The sequence below is a fragment of the Centropristis striata genome, chromosome 1, assembly GCF_030273125.1.
Source record: "Centropristis striata isolate RG_2023a ecotype Rhode Island chromosome 1, C.striata_1.0, whole genome shotgun sequence".
NCBI lineage: Eukaryota > Metazoa > Chordata > Actinopteri > Perciformes > Serranidae > Centropristis > Centropristis striata.
In genome coordinates this window covers 33,015,183-33,038,053 of record NC_081517.1, presented here as the reverse complement: position 1 = coordinate 33,038,053, position 22,871 = coordinate 33,015,183, and the positions used below count along the sequence as shown (strand labels likewise).

General features: G+C 39.4%; 1 protein-coding gene across 2 annotated transcripts in view; it reads right to left on the bottom strand.

The window, feature by feature from the left end:
• Positions 1–13,150: 13,150 nt before the first annotated feature.
• Positions 13,151–22,871, bottom strand: part of LOC131976098 (ATP-sensitive inward rectifier potassium channel 12-like) — a 13,983-nt gene continuing 4,262 nt past the window's right edge. The window contains exons 2-3 of one of the 2 annotated variants that reach the window (XM_059339016.1): positions 19,593–19,771; positions 13,151–17,722 (exon numbers count right to left, since the gene is read on the bottom strand). In XM_059339016.1, coding sequence (XP_059194999.1) covers positions 16,105–17,722; positions 19,593–19,684 — 1,710 coding nt within the window. In that variant the 5' untranslated portion in view covers positions 19,685–19,771 and the 3' untranslated portion in view covers positions 13,151–16,104. Of the gene's footprint in view, positions 17,723–19,592 lie in introns of both variants that reach the window. The other variant, XM_059339023.1, reaches the window with a different exon arrangement.

Below are 22,871 nucleotides of genomic sequence, written 5' to 3'. Positions count from 1 at the left end.
TCTGATGCGCACTCGGACACACACACACACACACAACATGAATGCAACAATAACCCCTGTGTGTCCGCTGCCTCTCATGTAGAGCCTGACTCTCCCTCTCTCTCTCTCCTCCTCCTCTCTTTGCTCTCTTTGTCTCCATCTCAGGTGAATTGTAGCCATGTGATCAAACGCCCAAGCCTCTATCCATTAACCCTCGTAAATGAAAAAATGGGGAACAAAAAGCAGTTTTGTGCTTGCAAACATGGAAAAAATTGATAACAGAGAGAGATGTGTGCGTCTTTCTCCCCTTATGTCCGAGCATAGACACCAGTGGCGCACACATAGAAAACACTCTGCAGCAGCCGGGGACACATGGAGCTGTCTGTTTCTGCCGCTGAGACACTTTTCTGTCTCTAAACTGTCCCATGCAGCACCTGGATCTGCTGATGGTAGGGGGGCTTGTGTGTTTAGGGGGTGATAGAGGGGAGGAGGGGGGGAGGGAGGGGGGGACACCTCCATCCTGCACCCCAACGACCAGCACCAGCACCGCTGGGATCCCGCATGAGGCCTCCGAACTGCTGGTGAAAGTGAGTGTTTCTGTCTGTTGTTGTTTTGCAGGAAATGTGTTGGAAATGTGCGCGTCGTTGAGGAAGCTGCGGTTTCACGGAGAGTGTGTGTTTAATGCAGCTGGATGTTCATGGCCCTCCAGGGAGTCTGACACACGGAGCGAGGTGTTTTTTTTTTTTATATCGTCAGAGTCTTTACTGCAGAACTACATCCGAAAACGTATATAATATAATAATCAAAATCCCTTAAATACTGCATTTAATCTATACGTTTCCGAGATAATTATGTATTCATAATATTATTATATAAGATACGATTTATTCCGCGAATTAATAATGACTTCATCATGTGTCTTTGGTGTCTTTTTTTTGCTGCGGTTGAAGTAGCGACTTCGTTTTGACATTAACACATTCCTGACATTAATATTTCCAATCGCCTCGTTATTAACTAACCAATAATTTATCTGTTGTGGTGTTCCCGTACAGTTGCTGTTTTTATTATTTATTTACAGTTATGGTGGTTTCTTTTTAATATTGGATTAGTTTTGTTAACGATGTTGTAAATAAAGAAATGTTTTTGGTGGGGAAAAAAGTTATTTAAAGATAGAGAGAATCCTGAAAAAAAAAACATTTCTGCTGGGGTTTTTTTAAGTCGACTAATTACGGGCGTTAAAAAATGATCCAATGTTTGGACATGAGACAAAATAATCAAACGAACTTCTTGAAACATTATTTTCTGCTCAAACGGGCTGCCATGTCCTGAAACGGAAAAAAATCAGAACGGTAGCCATATAAGATTTTTTTATTGTATTATGTATGCGTGTATAAATGTGCTTATCGTACACATTATAATCCGTAATAATCGAACAAACGGTAGAAAATAAAGTGGCATTTAAAATATTGTCTAAACGAGAAGTTCGATGTTTAATTAAGTCATAGTCGTTATTTTAATTATTGTTATCGTTTTTTGATTCATTAAAATATATTTCTTTTAACGAACTAAAAGCAAAGATAGAAGCGTATTATTGTGGTTAGTGTATACGGATCATTTATTCTAAGTCGTGTGTTTGTTTTTTTAAAAGTCGCAATAAGCAAAAAAACACTCAGAAAATTGCTAAACACGTGTAATTGAACTAAGACAATCTGGATGAATCTGTGCAGATGTTGTTTTTGATACATTCTGTCTGTGGTTTGCTGATTGTCACTTCCTCCCTGTTTGCCTTCAGGTCTTTAAGATCTTTTTTTGTAGCTGGAGTCTGCAGCCTAGACAACAGGCCCATCATTTTTCTCAAATTCAGCTCAGTTTTGTTTCTAATTTTGAATAATTTGGAATACTTTTCTTTAAAATATTATACTTTATATTTACATTTTTTTTACACTGCCTATCTGTACTGCAGAGGTTCACAGAAAAAATGAGAAAAAAAGACGTCAGAAACAAAAAAGTGAATATCAGACTCCTTCAGTTGAACCCACAGAGCCTGTAGTGATAATGAGCACCTAGTACTGATTTAATAGAAAGGCAGAATCAACTGATTGATTTATTTCACATCATTGAAAACCTCAACATTTCTTCCTGTGGAACAGTTTAAAATCACATGTTTCTATATGAGATTTTTTTGTGCATTTTTACAATCTTTGAAAGTCCTTTAGAGGTTTAAAATGAACTTTTTTTTCTCTCAAAGTAGACTCCAAATTATTTTTAGGTAACTGACAGGTCGGGTGCCACATTTTAATGATCATTTTTCAAAGAAAAAAACCTAAAATCTTTCATATTTTTTCTAAGATACTGTACACAGCTCCTGCAGATCCCTCCTGTCACCCAAATCTAAATACCTGTTTGTCTCTTTAAGCTGATTCTCTTCATAAGCACTGATAAAACTACAGTACAATCCGTCGATTTGCTTGGGATCTAACCTCGCCATGCATTTCTCAGACATTTTGCATGTCCTGTGTGAATGTATCATGGGCCCTCTGGGCAGCTGTAACTTGTTAGAAAATAGAGCTCACATGGTCGCATCAGTCCCTGCGTTAACCTGCCATGTGACTGCAGTAATGGGCCTCTCCATGGCTGCACAGACCACTGGGTCACAAGAAGCCCGTTTCCTGCGGCTCCTGAGGGAGAGAGAGCGGAGAAGAAGATGGGAGGACAAGGTCTCATGATCCGCAGGGAGGTCAAAGGTCATGATCGGCAGAACAGAGGGGGGTCAAAGAGTCAGCCTTCAGGTGCACACGGAGTCATGTGTGATAGGGATGAAACAGAGTCGCCTGAGGTTTATTGAAGAATATTTTATATTCAGATGGAGGATTAGGTGATCAGTAGTGAGATGATAAAGGAAATAGAAGAGGAAAGAAAAACAGAACACCCTTCTTTTTTTCTTTTTTTTTGTTGCTTTGGCCTTAATACTTGAACAACCCCCAGGGGAAATTCCTGAAAGAGAGAGAAAAACAGAGAGATGCATGATAGTGTGTGTGTGTGTGTGTGTGTGTGTGTGTGTGTGTGTGTGTGTGTGTGTGTGTGTGTGAGAGAGAGAGAGAGAGAGAGAGAGAGAGAGAGAGAAAGAGAGTGTGAGAGGGATGCAGATAAGAGAAGCATGCACAGCGGTCAAATATTCACATGCTGGGTCACATTCTGCATTAAACTGATGTATAATTGGTGGAAAACATTCATTCCCATGTCAATAGGCACATTTTGGCCTGAACTGAATGGCGTCATTTGTTCCCAATGATGACGAACTTTACAAAAGGAGCTGAAATGATTTGTCAGAAGTGGCAACGACTGGAGCAGAAGTTTGTTTTCAGTTTCCATCGTAAAATGCCCCTGTTAGATTGAGTTTATCTGCAGCTACAAGAGCTTTTCTCATGCTTTGGCTTATACATTTGAGTATTCTTGATTTGCGTAAAACTGCACTGAATTCATTGACGCCCTTTCCTCTCAGGGATTATGTGCAAAACAGTTGAAGTCATTGCTTTTCTAAGGGGAATTCCAGCTCAGAAAGTAGACTATCAATAAGACTCATGTGACTGAAATATTTTCACACTGTACCCGTACTAATGATTAGGAACTCTTCTTCCAGTTGATATTTGAGAGCAGTGCTGTGATTTCACAAGACATCCTAGAAAAGGGAGATGACACGTCTTCCTTCTCAGAGTTTTTTTATGTGTCAGGAGCTGGATGTTGTCTCAAGTATTCCCACGTGGACAGAAAAATGTGTGTAAATCAAGCAGACTTCTATCAGATCATGAGATAAGTTCGGTGACCTGCTGAGTCTCTCAGCATCTTACTTTTATTTTGAAATGATCTGGACCAAACTGAGGGCTGCAGGTGTTTCCATCACTTGATTTATGCATCACGCAGACTTTGCAAGTGTTGATGATGCAGTGGCACACCATCCATGGGGATGAATAAAAAATGATTCTGCTATCTGACCTCTGTCACTTCTTTTTTTCCTCCATTTTCACCCAGTAAATTAGTGCAGCTGCACCACACTTAAATGGGTGCCCCTCTTTTTTCTGTGGGAGTGTATGTGACTGAGCATGAATCCTCTCTTTGTGCTCCGTCTGCAGAGTCTCTCCCCCCTCCTCCTCCTCTATAGTTTCTTGCCTTCTTCGTCTTTTTTTATTTGGGAGAAGAGGGGCTTCGGTTGCGATGGCGGCAGCACTGGTGAGGTGGTGCTGGTGGTAGCGATGGTGGCGGCAGGGAAGAGGGGGGGAGCGGGTAACTTGTTGGACCACATTCCTGTGCAGCTGTGGAGGCTGGTGCAGGGTGTGTGGGGGGGCGGGGGGGCGGAGGGCAGAGCAGGATCATCATTGCATTGCAGGGCATCATGAATGGCCTATTGTTCAGCGGTTTGCTGTGTCCGCATCTCTCTGCCGCAACTTCAGCCTGAGAGAGAAATGGAGCAAAATAAAATGAACAGAGGGATAAAAAAAGACATTTAGAAGTAATTTGTGGTACTGATGAAAGATAGAGATTCGAATCACATGGAGGCAAAAAAATGAAGTAAGTCTGAGAGGAAGCCTGAGAAAAAAACATCATAAATAGGCCTTATATTTATGACTAAGATGCAGGAGCTGAGACTCAGAGTGTGATGGTGGTGATGAAGATGGGGATGATGGTGACATGGACAATGGTGGCATTCATGTCAGGGCTCTATGACGGTTTTGCCCCTCAGTCATATGTGCCAGCACGCTGTTTAGTCATGCATATATGTCGGCTGTTAGCTACACTTTCTTCTCTGCGGTGGTGCAGAGATAAAATCCACAGTTGGAGATGTTTCCTCACTTTACTGTGAGAATATGATCCCAATGATATTGTGTTTCTGTCAGATTGAGTTTATAATTTGATATTTGGTCATATTCAATATGAAATGCTGTTAAATGTGTGGATTATTGTACGTTTTCTTGTTTTGTTTTTCTTTAACATTAGAAAAAAGTAAGTTGACTTTATTTATTGAGCTCTTTTCAAACAGTAGTTGCACTATACTTTACAGTTGATATTAAAAATGCGTAACAGTAAAAAAAACAACCAAAGAAATAAAAAATAAAAAATACAACTCATATAGTCCAATATAACAGAATATATAAAACAGAACACAAATCTGCATTATGCAGCAAGTCAAATAATAAAATGGAAATTGATACAGAAATTACTGTTAAAAGCAAATAAAACCCAAAAGGAATCACAAGTCATAAACTTATAAAAACACCAGCAGGGTTTTTCCATTGTTTTTGTAAACACAAGTTTTTCACAAGTTTTGGGGGGATTTCAGAATCAGCTGACCTGATAGTGAATGAGAGGAAACTGCTGGAAAACAATAAAAGAACCTTCATAAAAAGCATAAAAACAAGTTCCCCTTTGTTTCGAAGCTGAAATGTTGGATGTTTCAGAGCAACTGTTAGGGAGATCTGAGTAATCTTGGCACAGAGTAGTATCGGGTTGTAAGTTCAGAACTTATGTAATTAAGTCAAGAATAGATGAGGACCACATGAACTCAGGTAAACTCTCAGGTCTTTAATCAGAGTCCAGCTGATGAGAGGCTGCAGCTTCATCTCAGACCCATGACAGGATACCAGCGCTGTAACTAATCATAATTTCTATCAGTTAATCTGCTGACGAGTCAAATTGTCAAAAAACATAGAGAAACAACCCCATCTAAACTAGGATCAAACCAGAATCCTTTAAATTGAGGCCTGCCTGATATGGGATTTCTGCATCTCGAGCTAGGAAAAAATCACAGATTACCGATTTGGTGGATGCTATAGTGATTTTTTGGGGGGCTGGAATGTAAAAAAGACCTTTTCTATGTGTTTTTTTCCCCACAAATTTTGCTTCAAAAGTCCTCAGAAAGCTACTTTCCTAAACAAATAACCCAACAACTCACTTAAATTCTAGAAATGAAAACTGAAAACATAAACTAGAAGTAACAAATAAAATAAATAGCTAAATCAGTATATTGTGCTCAGTATCAGTCAATTGCTGACCATTTAAAGAAAGAATAAAAATAAATAAAATAAACAGCTAATACAATGTCTAAATCACTCCAAGCATCATTTATATCAGAAAACATATTAATGATACAGACTGATGCCTTTGATAATATTGGGCGATAATATCAGTCTACCAATAAATCTGCCAGGCTCTAATTTCTTGTTTTGCTCCAACAACCCAAAACCCAAAGATATGTAGTTTTTGAAAGACATATGAGTAAGTGAAAGTAGCAGGAAATCATCCCATTGGAGAAGATATAACTGGAGACTCTTTGGCTTTATTAGGACATTTCTTGTTTGAAAAATGACTGAACACCTGATGGATTATTATCAATGGTTGAAGAATGTTTTTTCTGTCGATTTCATTTATTGACGAGTCGGAGGAGGTTCCATCACTTATTCTGATACTCATTGTGACATCTTTCGGAGAAATCATCAACGGTACTGTTCTTTATGAAGATTTGTGTCTTACTTTGTCTTCTTTGTCTTTCTCTTGATATTTAATGTGTAGGCTGTTCACTTGATTCACCTTCTGTGCTTCTTTTAATCCTTTTCCTATCTTCTTCCTGTAAATCACTTGTGTTTTTTAAAAGGTGAAGCACAGGCAGTCTGACAAGATAAGTTACTAAATGCACCAGTTATTAAAGATCTATTTCACCTGTCAGCTGTACGTTCTCATCAAAGTTTTAAACATTTGTAAACATGGAAATAAGTTTGATGTTTGTTCTTCTGTGATTCATTATATTTGTCTGACTTTGACTGATCCAAAAGCACACAAATAAAGTGCCAAATGTTCTGAAAAACGAAAACATCTCTGTCTTAATTTTAAAAACAACTTTGATTTTTAACAGGGGCAATAACTTGTGTATGAATTCCCTGACAGATTTTTATGGGAAAAAGAGGGACAGACAGAGGGAGGAAGAGAGAAAGTAGTGCAGATTTTCTAATCATGAGTTCTCCTCAGAACATTTAATTAGTCTGTGTGAAGGAAAGAGAAAGACGGAGAGGGCCTGAGGGCTTGCACCAAAAGATGTCCACATGAAAGACTCTGTTGTTGTCAGAGCAGAGGGACAGATAAAAGGCAATGAGACAGAAAGATGGATGGACATTTGGGAGCAGAGAGTGAGAAATATGCTGATTTATGACATGTCATTCATTTTAAATTATTTCTTTTTGTTTGTTTCTTGGGGACTATAATGAGTATGAGCAACATAATTTTCTGTTGGAGAGATCAGATTCAAAGAGAAATTACCTGTACGCACAAGCAGACAGACTGACAGACAGGACTGACAGGTGTTCAGACTCACACACACCCAGAGCAGACAGACAGGCTGCTGAGCAGACAGACAGGCTGCTGAGCAGACAGACAGGCTGCTGAGCAGACAGACAGGCTGCCGAGCAGACAGAGAGACAGACAGGCCAGCCAGTGGAAAGCATGTGATAATCAGAATCAAAGTCAGTGTAATGCGTTAGTCTTGGTGGGCTGTTTGCGTTGGTCACGTTACAAATGCAGAATTTAGAAATCTCCATAAATTATGGTGTAAAAGCTGAATTATACGTCCTGCATTTGAACATAAAGGTAGAAAAATCCAACGTTGTCATTCAGGTCTGAAATTTTGAAGAAAAATCAAAGCTACAAACTCCAGTTCAGAGTCATGACTTCACTGCAGGGCTTCATGAAAGGCCTTTTGTCCAGAGGCCTGCTGCGTCTCTTCACTTCAGCCTGAGAGAGAAAAGGAAATGAGCAACAAAGAGAAAAAGAAAGAAATTAAATGCATGCCCAAAATGTTGCATGCATATTTACAAATTCTTCTGAGCAAAGCCTGAAACAAAAACAATAAATTAAAATGTTTTATGCAAAATGCAGCAATGAATTGAATTAAATCAGCACTGTATTAACTTTAACTTTAACTTAAATTAAGTACTTTACTTAAGTGCAATTTTGAGGCACCTGTATTTTACTTGTGTATTTCAATTTTGTGCAATTTTGTACTTAACTGCACAGCATTCTTCCGAACTTTAGTTATAAATTACATATTAAAATTATTATTAACACAAAATATCATCAACGAATAAAGTATGATGTATTATTGCTACTGCTACAGCAGAAAATAAAAGTAAAATATATCCCCACCTTTACAAGCTGCAACATTAAAGTGATGAACACATTAATGCATCAGTCATTTTAATCCAATTATATGATTTATATCATTCTGGCATTAGTACTTTTTATGCTAATATTTTTGTACTGTAACTTGAGTATAATTTTGGAGGGGGAAAAAAAGGGCTTTTACTTGTAACAGAGGATTTTAACATTGTAGTTTCATCACTTTTACCTGAGGAAAATATCTGAATACTTCCTCCAGCACTGAATTTAGGTTCAAAACTGAAGGTCTGAAAACAAGATTTCCACACTGGGCTGCTAACTCTAATTTCTATAGCCAGCAGCCAATTAGCTTAGCTTAGCATAATGACTGGAAGTAGGTGGAAACAGCTAGCCTGGCTCTGTCTGAAGAAATCCACTTTCTAACACGTCTAAAGCTCAGTAACGGGGGTTAATTATTAAGTATAATTCCCAAAATATGAAACTATGACCTTAAAGCCTTTATCATGCCCACTGATATTGTGTTTTAGTTTTATTTAAAGCTGAAACTTCTGGGCCGTTTCCTCCTTCGATCACTTGGCGATGCATCGTTGTCCCTAATCCAAATTACATTAGAATATATATGTATATGTTTGTATAATTTATTAGTATTTATTTATTCATCCATTATTTAGAGCTGCCTTTATCTGTACTCAAACAATGAGAGAAATTCAGTGGAGGAAAAAGAAATAAATAAGAGTTATGTTTTTATCTTCAACTCATTATTCTTCCAGATTTAATTTGTGACCCACTGAAGGGGTCTCGACCCATAGGTTGGAAAATGTCACTTTAGGGGCCATGTGGATGGTTTCGTTCATGGTTTCGTTCGTTGCAGCGTCGCTGTCCTGTGAGAACCACGTACCTCTGAAAAATCTGCTTTTCATGGTGTCATAAAAACAGTCCTGTTTTTAGCTTTGTGCCGATGCATTTTCCAGGTTATCCAAGAGGGGTTTTAAATTGTTTATTTATCTTAATATGTAGGATAAAAGATCACTTTATCCTTTAGTTTATCACCAACATCACCACATGTGGAGATACATGGCTTTCATTGGTCAGGAGGTAGAAGAGTAAATAAAGCTGTCAAATGTCAACAAATGTAGTAAAAGTAACAGTACAATATATCCTCATGAGATTAAGTCATGTAGAAGTAGCAGAGTAAAGTACCTCTATAATATTTGATGACAATAAATTCATTATTTTCTTATCGTAGTACTTGAGTAAATGTGCTTTTTTACATTCCACTACCAATTCATCAATAATTTGTAATTAATTTATCATTTGATTTGTATTTTGGAATAAAAATCAAAATCTGCAAAGTAACAAGTAACTAAACCTGTAAAATAAATGTAGTGGAGTAGATTTACAAAGTAGCATTAAATGGAAAGTTGCAAGTATCTCAAAATAGTACTCAAGTACAATATTTTAGTCACTGGATTGGTTGAGTGGTTGTTTCCCACCCAGACTCAAACCAGGGACATTGTATTTACCAGCAGGACATTAATGTTTTAATTTAAATAAAAGCAACAGCTGAACTGTTGAAATGTAAGTAAGTTTAGCTTTATTTAAACACACAGTTACAAAGTGCTTCACACACACACAAATCTTTTTAAGAGAATGCCGTAAAAGTGAATTATAATTTTTTTAAAAACACACCACAAAGACACACAGACTAAACTATAAACAAACTAAAACACAAGACACGGATGGGAATTTTCTTGGTTATAAAGATGGGTATGTGACTGATTGTGTTGACGTCAAGTGGTAAAAGAAAAACAAAACAGACTAAAATACGAGACAGAAGCAGACAGACAGACAGACAGACAGAAGTCAGAAGATGTCTGCCCTGTGGTTCTTCCCAGCCCGGATCAGTCAGCCCTCCTCTGCCGAGCCATGCTGAGCGTCACACAATGCTCCTCTGTCCCCCCCAGTGAGCTGCTTCACAGCTCCACAACACACAACGGCTCATTATGGGAGCAGAGATCCCCCGGCCACAGCTCCCTGAGCCTAAATACTGTCCCCTGCTGAGCACACACACACTGTCCCGGCTCTGGTCGCACAGCCCGGGGCCACAAACAGCCAGTGAGGCTGAGAGAGAGAGAGAGGGCACGCACATAGACAGGGTGTCACACACATGAAAGCCCACGCACACACACACACACACACACACTTAACCTACATGAGGATGAACACACACCACCTTATTAGGAAAGATCCAAGTCAGCCATAGAAGTCTTAACAGAGGTCCCAGAGGTCACACAGCTGCTCTGCCTCACGGACACTGATGACAGGGGGTGTGACGCTCCGCTTAATTAACCAGCATCAGAAAACAGTCGAGGACAGAGGGATGGGATGACAGCAGGGAGATTGACGGGAGGGGAAATGAGTTGTTAGAGCGGCCAGGAGACGATTTCTAAACACATTAAACATTAGGAAATTTCCCTCCGACTCTTCACCGATCACATGAAGGGATTTGAGCAATAAAGTTCTCACCTGGTTTGGTTTTGTGACGGATTGTAAACATGTAACAGAGCAGCAGGGGAGGATTAGAGCACGACATCGCTCTAATTATCAATCATGTTAATGAGGCTCAGAGGTTAGTGCTGTCACCTCACAGCGACAGTGTGCCTCACCACTGTCTGTGAGGAAGTGGGGCTTTCCTCCATGTTGTTTAGTACAATATCAACAAGTCAGTACCAAGATACCAAGATACTGCCCTCAGATCTGGACTTGGTCCCTCTGTGAGCTCACTGTGTTGCTAAATCGTTTAAGGCAATCATTTCTCCAAAAGAGATTAAAGGGGAAGCCCCAGTTTGTCCTCTATAACCGATAAAGTACGACCTAATCTATGACCATTATGATTAGTGGTGGAATGTAACTAAGTACATTTACACAAATACTGTACTTAAGTACAATTTTGAGGTACGTGTACTTTACTTGAAGATTTCCATTTTATGCAACTTTATACTTTTACTCCACTACATTTTGAGGCAAATATTGTACTTTTTACTCCACATTTAGCTGCCAGCTTTAGCTACTTTTCAGGTCAAGATTTAACATGAAAAACATTATATATTTAAAGTAAAAATTAGCATTATCTTTACAAAATTAAAGCTCTGCTCACATAAATGCATGGATACGAATTGGAATATATATAAAAATCTAAGTGGGTCCATTCTGCATAACCAGTACTTTTACTTTTGATACTTTAAGTACATTTTGATGCTGATACTTTTGTACTTTTACTTCAGTAAGTTTTGAATGCAGGACTTTTACTTGTAGTGGAGTAATTTTACAGTGTGGTATTACATTACATTACATTACATTACATGTCATTTAGCAGACGCTTTTGTCCAAAGCGACTTACAATAAGTGATTATTAGTACCTTTACCTACGTAAGAGATCTGAATACTTTTTCCACCACAACCATTATGAACATTTCCTGTCCAAAGTAATAAAAGTAACTAAGTACATTGAATCAACTACTGTACAGTTTTGAGACACTTTACTTGAGCATTTCCATTTTCTGCTTCCATTATTGAACTTTTTACTGCACTACATTTATTTGATAACTTTGAAGGTTAAGTGTATTAATACAAAATGCATATGAACTCATACATTAGGACATACAAGGTTAAGACTATTAAAAACTATCAGTTTATAAAGCTCTATTTTTACCAGCTGCAGCCAGTAGTAGGGGTGGCTGTGGCTCAGTTGGTAGAGCAGTCACACATTGATCGGAAGGTTGGTGGTTCGATCCCAGACCTACATGTCGAAGTATCCTTGGGCAAGATACTGAACCCCAAATGGCTCCCGATGCTGCGTTCATCAGTGTGTGAATGGTTTCCCAGTGGTGGCAGGTGTCACCAGTGTGCCCTGGTAGCCTCTGCTACCTGTATGAATGTGTATGTGAACGGGTGAATGAGTAGTGTAAAGCGCTTTGGATAAGTGCAGTCCATTTACCATATATATGGGTTCTAATAAGCAGCTTGCACACAAAAACCGGGGCCGTTTTTAGGGGAGGAAAGTCTCCAAATTATGGAGCGGCTGTGGAACTGTGGCTGTGAACTACTGATTGGTGGTTCGATCCCCCACCATGGCCTACATGTCGAAGTATCCTTGGGCAAGATACTGAAGCCCAAATGGCTCCGATAGCCTCGGCCACCAGTATGAATGTGTGTGTGAACGGGTGAATGAGCGTAGTGTGTAGTGTAAAGCGCTTTGGATAAAAGTGCTATATATGTGCACTCCATATATAATTCTAAAATAGCCCATTCTGAGTCATAATGACTGGGCCAACAGTCCTGCATGGTTTCACAGCAGTTGCATTGCTTTACAACAGCTTGGGTGCAGGATCACTTCCTGTCAGCTGATGTCATTACATTTACAAACACTGCAAAGAAATAAACCGAGACAGAGCCGGAATGTTTATGTTAGAACCATGAAAGGGTCTGCATTCTTATATTAATACTGCTTTTTATGGGAACAGACAGGCCAGGCAGTAAAACTCAGAGAGCTTTCCCCGGCAGTGACAGACTTATAATCTTTATTGTGTGAAATTTTATGGAGAGAAGAGATGTAGCTCATTTATAAGTATCATACTCAAGCTTTAAAAAAGATCTGAGGACTTCTTCCAACACTGCCTGTCTACCATCCGCACTGTTAAATCAAAAAGTATGATTAGATTTGATGAAAATTGATATTTTAGGTTTTTTAGTATTACCTCATTTCTATGGTGTGTGACGCCTAAATCAAAGTCACTGGTTGCATAAGACTAAGTGATTTTCACTCTCAACACCTTCCAAACTGTTTACTAAATTAATGTTAGGAGCCCAAATAGGTCATTCATGATTTTTTTTTTTTTTAAAAGATTAGATATTTTAAAACAAACACAAAAGTGTGTGTGTGTGTGTGTGTGTGTGTGTGTGTGTGTGTGTGTTATAAATGTATTGTTTTGATATTGTGTGCCTAAATGTTCCTTTCCCTATTCAAGCATAGCATCCTGTTACCACTTGAAGAGGCTCCGACCTGCAGGTCCTAAAGTACTCAAAGTACCCATAAACCAACACAACATCAAGGAACAGTTCGTGAAATTGGTATTCATATTTTAAACGTGCTGATACTGGTTTTGTTACACGGCAGAAGACCCAAAACCAGCAACCCCACATTGAAAAGTGATCACTACTTGTTGACTGTAGTGTCACAGTTCAGCCACATGAGGGAGCTTGTACAACAGCCAGAAACAGTCACAGTATAGATGGACTTCAGTGCCTCCTCATGGTGTCTCTCCCTCTGTCCCCACTTCTAGTTCAGTCCTCCCAAATCCTCTCACCTTTTTATCCCTCTTTGCTCAGTTTGTCTGTATGATGCAGGTTGTAGTTTGTTTCTGTGGTCACATTCACATGTTTAAGCACCCCAGGGTTTTTCTCTACGATGGTTACAAACAACCTACTTTCATTTAAAATAAAAATGTTTTTAAAAATAACTTTGTTAATTGTTGTTAATTGAAGGTTTCACAACACTCACTTTTATGCATTAGCGTTCTCTGATAGGGCTTGATGAGCCTGTTGATGAGTTTGTTGACTAATGTTACTACTGTCACAGTGAATTTCCTGTGTTTTTACTGTTGTGAGTAAAATGTGCTTTAAACATAAATTTGACTTGACTTGACATTAAAAATATATAACTTAAAGAGTGTCCTGGTAGTTGAATGTTTACAGTGCATGCAATAGTAAATTTAACGGTTCGACTCTGGCTGGGAACCCTTGTTGCAAATGTAAACGAGTTATGCCTATACTCACATTGAATATAAAATAACAAAACAGAGGTGCATGTGCCCCCAAAATACTCTTTATTCCGCTCACTGTGACTGCAACTTAAATATATCGGGACCATTATGATTCAGTCCACTCAATAAAATAGGTTACACAAATGTACCACTCTCAAACCCACCTTGCTTCCTGTCTCAGGGTAATACGGGTAAAAATCCCTGAAAAAAATCACCTTAAAAATATTCATGACTAAATAAATACAGTAAGAGAAAAAAATGTTTGAATGTTTATTAGGAATTGAATGCTTAAAAAAAAGATTTCGTCTGTTCAGGTGTGTTCAGATTTGATCGTCACTGACCAAACAGCCCACCAACGGATGGGAGGTTCAACTCTTTTTATTGACCTGATTTTGTATGAGGCATTCATTTAAGGAGTCAGGCTTTCATGTCACTTAAGCTTGGTGAAATCTTTCTCCGACCACAGCACCCATGAAGCAAGATAATTTCTGTTTTAGCCCTCCGCTCATTTGGTTTGGGATAAAATCATTTAATTTTGCAGCTCTTCTAGATTTCAAAATGTTACAGGACCAAATCTTGACAGTGACACAAGTCATTTTTGCAGGAGTTGTGACACTAAAAAACAAATTATCCACTGTTTTATATTGTGCTCCTTTTCCCATGATTGTGTGCAGGCTCTGGGCCGTGAGGTCGTGTTGAAACAAGCGCCAATGTCGTTGCTTTTCTCACAGGGTTAGGTAATACAGTCATTAACTTGATACACTTCCACAAATAAGAGTTGCACAACAGCTTCGTCCTCCCAGTACACACTAAGACTGACAGCTGGTGGGAGGGGCGAGTTAGCGGAGAGGACGACTTATGACTCCTGAGTCAGTAAAAAGAGTTGTTTGTTTCCAACAATTCAGTCATGCCTCATTCATCACTGCTGTCATCAGAGTCTGATTCTATTGTGCTGAATTCTGATTGGTGCACGGTAGTATGTGACATCATCTTTACCCAACTGTGCCCCGCCTACTTCAAACTAGTGAGAAGAACATTCAAACAAGCATAAACAAATCTACTCTAACTGAGGCAGGAAATATTGTTTTTATAAAGGACCAAATCATTCATAGTGAGATGTTGATTGAGAAGGTTTTCAGGGCTCTTACCGTACTTTGCAGACAGACAGCAATTTTTTTTGCCTTGTGTCATTTGTACAAATGTGACTGCTATAATTTTGTGTTTGTTTACCCCAAACAGCTGGTACACCAACTGTACAGATGTTATCTGGAAGGTACCAACAGACTGACTGCCTGTGTGTTTGTGTTCAGCTCAGCCTCTGACTGAACTCACCAACAACTCTTCGGTTCTTTCAGTTTTCTCTCTTCAGTATAAAAAAGCGCAATAGAGACTCAACAGAGACAGTTCAAGCGTTAACAGTACGTGCTGTTGTTTATTAGGTGCTTTGTTAATACAAAACAACACACTGTTGCAAAGTGTTTGTATCTAATGATAAAAGTATGAATAAAGTGCTTGTTCTTCAACTGTACATGTTTAAAATGTGTTTCAATCAATTGATTTGAACTTGTTGTCTATCATGGAATAAATGGCTTATTTATGAAATGTGAAAAGTAACAGGCAGGAAGACAGAAGTTCAAAATACAGAAATTATTTATTTTTACACAGAGAAAATAAGCGTGTTGAAGTTGAACATTTGTGTCATGCTTCCTTTAAAATAAATATTATTTTTTTTGTATCTTGTATATGTATAATCATTTAGAAATTAAAAGAAAAGCATATTATATTTACAAAAAAACTACATGGAAATCAAGAACAAAAAGCTTGACTTAACTGTAGATCACGCACCATCAAATTGAATGAAACAAGGAAGCAATAAAGTGTTTTGACATTCCTCGTGATGTGAGAGAAATACCCGGTCACCATGTTTAAAAGCAGATGAGCTGTGCGTTGTTTCGATGCTGATGTCACAACTGAAAGTGTACAATACCTGAAACCAGAGCTGCAAAAAATAACCTTCTCCTCCTCCAGATGTACAATTTAAATTGTGTTCTCCACTTTTTTATTTTTTACACTAGTTCAATACTTTGGTTGGATGCACACAGACAAAAGAGGAGACAAATGGAAGGGCGGCCATTACCATTGATTAAACTCCTGACTCTCTGCTGATGTATAAAGGTAGGGTGGGCTGTAGTCTGTCAAGGCTGATCTGATTCTCTGTGTCCAGAACACATAGCATCTCCACCGTCTGCTGCTCCACAAATGTCTCTTTGAAACCCAAGTGAATGTCATCTCTGTCACTCCTTATGTTCAGGCTCCCGGCCTCCTCTTTCACATCGTCCTCGTCCTCGTCGTCCCCGCAGCACAAAGCTACCTCGTTCTCGTAGCAGAAAGCGCTGGGGGAGTGAGGGCCCAGGAGGTGGCGGGCTGCCCTCGGGGCAAATGGTGACGGAGACCGGGAGAAACTAGAGCTGGAGGATGAGGACTGCTCGCCACGACCCATCATCTGACTCAGTTCCCTGGCACTGCAGTGAGGCGTAGATGGCACTTCGTAGGACTTATGGAAGCGGGAGTAGTCCACGTGGTAGCGGTCACCCTTCTCGAAGACCACAGGCTCAAATCGGTGACCCCACAGGATCTCCTTGGCCAAGTAGGAGCTACGGGCCTGCGTGGTCATAGCTGTGGCCTCCACCATCCCCTCCAGGATGACCACTATCTCAAAGTCTTCCTTGAGCAGGTTGGCGCGGCTCAGGTTAAAAAGAGGACTGTTCTTGTTGATCTCATGGACAACCACCAGCGGTGACACCAGAAACAGTCGATCCAGCCCGTCGTCATACCCGACGTCAATGTCTGTTTGCTCCAACGGGAGGTACTCGCCCTCCGCCGTCACATGCGGCCTAATGAGCTGAGCGCGTACGTGTGCTTCGACAATGTGGCTCTTGCGCATGTTTCCCAGGCGCCACATGAGGCATAGCTTTCCATCTCGCATAGCAATGACGGCATGATGCGAGAACAACAAGGTCTGCGCCCGCTTCTTGGGACGCACCATCTTTGCCATGATGGTGCCGATCATGAAGGAGTCAATAATGCAGCCCACGATGGACTGGACCACCACAGTGGCCACAGCCACCGGACACTCTTCAGTGACACACCGGAAGCCGTATCCGATGGTGGTCTGGGTCTCTATAGAAAAGAGGAACGCCCCAATGAAACCCTGGATGTGGAGAATACATGGCCGCCATTCGTCCTTTTCATCGCTTTTAGGATCCTCTTCTTTCACAGGAGTGTGAAGCTTAAAGTCTCCGTGAGCGAGCGCCACACCCCAGAAGATCAGGCCGAACACCAGCCAGGACAGAAGGAAGGTAGTGGTGAAGATGAGCAGCAGGTAGCGCCAGCGTATGTCCACACAAGTGGTGAAGATGTCAGCCAGGTATCGCCGTGGCTTATCCTCCATGTTGTTGAACACCACATTGCACTGGCCGTTCTTCTTCACGAAGCGGCTGCGCAGGCGGCCGGTGCTTAGATCCAGACCCAGACGACAGGAAGGTGAAGCTCGGCAGCTGTTGTGGATGACGGGCTCATTGGTCACTCTCAGAGACAAAGTCCCTCGTCCTTCATCACTTCCTGGACACTCTCCTCCTACTTCCTCTTCACCTCGCATGCACACACCCGACAGCGTCTGCTGTGTCAGAGGACTGTGGCCATTGTGGAGGCCCAGGTTGGAGATCTTCAGGGTATCTTCATCTGTAGAAACGATGCTGTATCTGGAGGAACAAAGAAGAAAATTAGTTCAAGGGGAACAGATAGAGCAAGCTGGTCACTATTGATACCACTGTCAAAGTATTTGTTTTATCTGTACGATAAGAAAACATCTAAGATCAGACCTGCTTCTCTTACATACTTTACATGTTCTTTCAACAGTTTTCATATTCAGTGTTAAAATAGAAAAGGCTTTGAGGATGAAAACTATTCTTGGACTGTATAAAAGGCATGGACTTAGTCATCGTAATGCCATCCATTGGTTTTTGCGCTACCACTTCAAACCCTCAATTTTGGCATCTCGGCTGTTGCCATTGTGGGTCTTTTTGAGTCAGAAATTACTATATTTGGGATTTTTTTTAAAGTGAAGCCTTGGAGGAGGTCTTTTTTTAGCACAACGGAATGCTGAACAACATTTTTAGGAGACCAAAATGTTCAATTAATTGTCATGAACTGAAAACACACATGAGCCACAACTTTGAACTTCATTCTCTGTGCTGTATTGAAAACGACATGAAACTAGTAATTGATTCATTTGGAAAATGGTGAAAAAGGTGAAAATGGTGAGAAGTAACATCATTTTTTATAAACTTCTATACAGCTGGACTTCTTTTACAGCCAGTAGAGTCACCCCTGCTGGCTGTTAACCAGAATGCAGGTTTAAGGTACTTTCACATTGGCTTCCTTTAACTAACCCATATGTTTGGTGACCATAATTAAGATTTATCCTTTATCCTTTATTAATCCCACGATGGGGAAATTCAAAATATTACTACCTTGGGTAAAATCGGGTTGGTTTGCAGGTGTCTGAACTTTCCCAATCAAATAAGGACCAGTACAGAGCTCTGAACATTTGCCTAAACCCTTTTTTTCCCCCCCCAACACAACGTATTACTATACAAACTTATGTTTGTAGTAAGCAAGTTAGCCAGACATGCTAACATTTGCAGCCTATGTCACAGCAGACAAACACACTGATTTATTTAATTCTTTACACTTGATATGCTCTGTGCTTTTGGTTAAATGTATATTAAGAGTATCTTTGTTACTTCAGCTCGATAAACAACATGTGGAGAAATACAAAGCTTGACTGAGCTGCAGTGCCTGGTTACAGTTGTGGGGCTACAATAGCAAACAGTCAATTTAATGTTTTTCTCCCAGGGCACATCTTATAAAGGGTTTATGAATTGTAACTAATGTCTTTAGGACTGGTATATAAATAATTTTCATTCATGCTTTATCGATCAGTTATAGGTCATCACTGAAAACAACTTCTGGGCTGCCAGGCTGTAGAAAATTTCATGCTGCATTCAATTTCGAGACATTAATACACCCTTTCTCATAAGCTGTCAAGTTGGCAGAAATAAATGTTACCAAATTCTTTAAGGGTAATAAACTTTAAATTCTGCAGTCACACACCATAATTAACTCACCAATAAATGGTAATTCCCAACTAATATTTAATAAGTCACTTGCATGAAAGAATAAATGTTAATTATGAATGGGTTTTTGTTTTAATCCATTAAATCTTCAGTTGTTAATGTTAATAAATTGTTAATAATCATCCAGATGCCCCGCAGCCAGGTTCCATAAGGTCAAAGGCTAAATGGTCCACTGCAGGGTGTTCATTTTTCCACAACCTGGCAACCTAAATAACAGCTTATAATTGATTGATTAAGCATGAATTAATAATTTGTTAAACATTATATAACATAACATTTATTAAAGCTGAAAGAGATATTTTCTATATCTGCTGTGATTTTGTGGTTTTAGTAAGAAATTTATGATTGGACTTTTTTCCTGAGTGAAAAGAACAGAAATAATCCTTAAATGTATTTTTCTTTTGAGGCCACTGAGATTTATTCCCTCTCTCACCTGTTGACTCGCACCGCTCCCATGGCACCGGTGATCATCAGGCTGTGTCTGCGAGGGCAGTAATGTAGGTTGGGGCGGGCAGTTCCAACCATTAAAGTACTGTTTCTGGACAGGGAGGCAGTATGAGCTCAGGTCTGTCTTGCATTCGTTATCAGCGCTGCCTTCTCATCATTCATTTTCTGTGAACAGAGGAGACAAAGAATGTTATCAGTTCAGTTATTAGAATGGTGTATTTGAATGCATTCATTTGAAGTAAACAAAACAAAAATGGTTAACAAAAATGGTTAATTCCTGGGGGAATGGTAAGTATGCAACAACCCCAGAACCCATCAGCATTTGAAGACATTTCAACATGGTGGGGAATATTTCTGGGTCCCCAGTGTAGCCACTAGGGATGTACCGGAATCTAAATACGTTATTTGGGATAGCACAGATAATGTGACATAAACAGGTCATTTTTTTCTTTCCTAAGTTGCCTGTATTTATTTGAGGAAAAAATACATGATTGACATGTTTGTCTGTTTGTCAGCATTATGTTTCTTAGAATTTTTTTTAAATACAGTAACTTGTAATTAATTATATGCCCTTATTAAATCAATTTGATGCTTTGAAGGCACAAACATTGCATTGCCAATGAATATTAGGTTACAAAATACAATATTTGCCCATTTTAATGTGACTTCTGATACAAGCAATGCCCACTTCTGGCCTTCTATCTGATTACAGACACAGGTATAGATCATTTTGTTGGCTGAACGAGTACAGATACAGATAAAACCAGCTGATGACAACTCTGTACACCTAAAGTATCTTGATATCCAGATAAGGGAAGACAGATATCCAGGCCAAGACATTTTCTTCCATGCACCAGTCATTGTTTATAGTCTGATAAGCCACTTGAGACATGACAGTGGAGTTGGAGTTGAGAGATTATGACCAGATTGTTTCACAAGTAGCTGATTTAGCTGAGTTAGTGAAGCTAATAAAAGCTCGCTGAAACACGATTGGTCAATAATACTGACTGACTACAAACAGACTAAAAACAGAAACCAGAAGGCTTTCCACACTAAAATATGGTCCAGCTGCCTACAGATTGTCATATTCAAAATCTATTTATAGGGATTAGTTTCACAATAATCTTGGTGTAAAGTATTGTGCAAATAAAACATTTTACCATAATGTTTTTGGACAAAATTTCCTGCCAGATCAGCCAATAGTTGTTGATATTTCATGATGAACCAAAGCAGGGACCAACTGACATTGCCATGCTAGCATGGCTGAAAATCAGAATAATCAAATATTTCTGCCTGCATATTTTGGCCTTGCCCTAATGCACGGTGCAGACCAGACAGTTTTGTGTAATGAAAGCTTATTGATTCGTTTCTTGCTAGTGGTTAGCCTTAGGGACCTTCGGGCCAACCAGGGGTGGAAAACCAGACATGCAGTGGAAGGGACAAAGGTCTAAAAAAGAGATGAATCAGTGGTAATCTACTGTTAGAGGAACAATTGATCTGCGGTTTGGCCTGATGACAAGGTTGCAGGGTGATTTTGCTCTGCTTATTATGTCAGCACGCTGGGAATCAGGATAACCAAAAAACACTGGGTTGCATAACCAATAGAACGCCAATCACACGCAATACAAAAGGGCAACAGTGGTTTATGTTTTGTTTTTTATACATGAATCACTTTGATATAAATTAGTTGACAATGAAAGGTAGTAATGGATTGTCTTGGAACAATCTCTGACAACTGCAGCTTAAAAGCCTTTGTTCAATACCGCCATCAATAACAAGCACAAGCAAATAGAAACACACATAAAAACACACACTCATACAGTAGATGATGGGATTTGATGTCATGTAATGTGGGCTGTGTGCAAGCTTTGTGTTTGTGACGCTTCCAGACTCTTTTTCCTGTTACACCAAGGACAGATGTTATGAACTGGCAGCTGATTGGCTGGATGAAGGGTGATTTTCGACTGGATAATCCCAAAAGGTCAGATGATTACATCAGCCTCGAGAACTCCCACAGCTGGAGGAGAGTGTCCTCTCCGTGGAGACACAACATTTTCTTACAGACTCCTTAAAGACGACAGCCAGTATGTCAATATGGTCACGTCGCTCGGTCCCATGTCAGTGCCAGCAGCACCATGTGCGGGATCAAAATGTCAGTCTGATAGGGCAGAGAAAGTCTGTATTGTTCTGGTGTACTTCTGTCAAAAATGCTTTTATTTTATTTTATTTTTTGCTGTCAGTATCAGTAGGTTTCTTGTTTCACATGTTAGTGTATAAAAGAAAAATTTTACCTTTAAAAAACTCCCTCTTGTTACCTTACTCAAATATTGTACAAACTATGTCAAAAATTGCCCCCCAAAAATTCTAAAATATGATTAGAATTTTTTACTTTCATTGAGTTAAATCAACCACCTTCAGTCCCTTCCTGCCCTCTTATGTGTTTCCCACCCTGTGTACAGGTAGACAGGTACATTAGAATATGATTGAAAAGTCAATTTCCAGTGGTTCAAATCAAATAGTCCCAAACAATTATTGAGTGCATATAGATGGACATACTTTACAGAGGCCAACAATTCCATATTGAACATACTTTTTAAAATTGGTCTTTTCTAATGTTCAAATTTTTTGACACTGAATTTTAGGTCTTCATTAAATGTAAGCCATAATCATTATAATTAGAAGAAATTAAATAAATTAAGACATGAAATAATTAATTCTGTGTGAAATGGATATCTATAATGTGTTATTTCCACCTTTTTAATTGAATTACTTACATAGATAAACTTTTCTATAATACTCTAATTTATTGAGATGCACCTGTAAATACCTGTCCACGGCCCTGATTGCAACCACCTGTTTCACTCATCCTGCCCTCCTTTTATCTTCGTCTCCCCTCATGTCAGTGCGATTTTATCTTGTCTGCTCATCAGTAAGCTTCCATTCTCTCGTGTTGCCTTTGCTGTGTGTTTTGGATTTGTCTCTGTCTCTTCAGTTTTTGGAATTTGCCTGCTGCTCCTCCTGCCCAATTATATAGTAAAGCAATCAAAGCTCATGGACACACTGAAGTTGAATGTTGGGAAACATCTGAGAAGCAGGTGGAAGCAGCAGAATGGTAAAGTATTGCCTTGATAACCAAAAATGTTATATTAACAACAAAAATGACCAAGGCAAAACACTCAGTGTCCACTTGCTAGCTTGGCTTTTGGGCCCACGTGAACAAGAAGTCCTAAAAGTGCTAAATCGAGTGGACCATGAGTTGGGATTG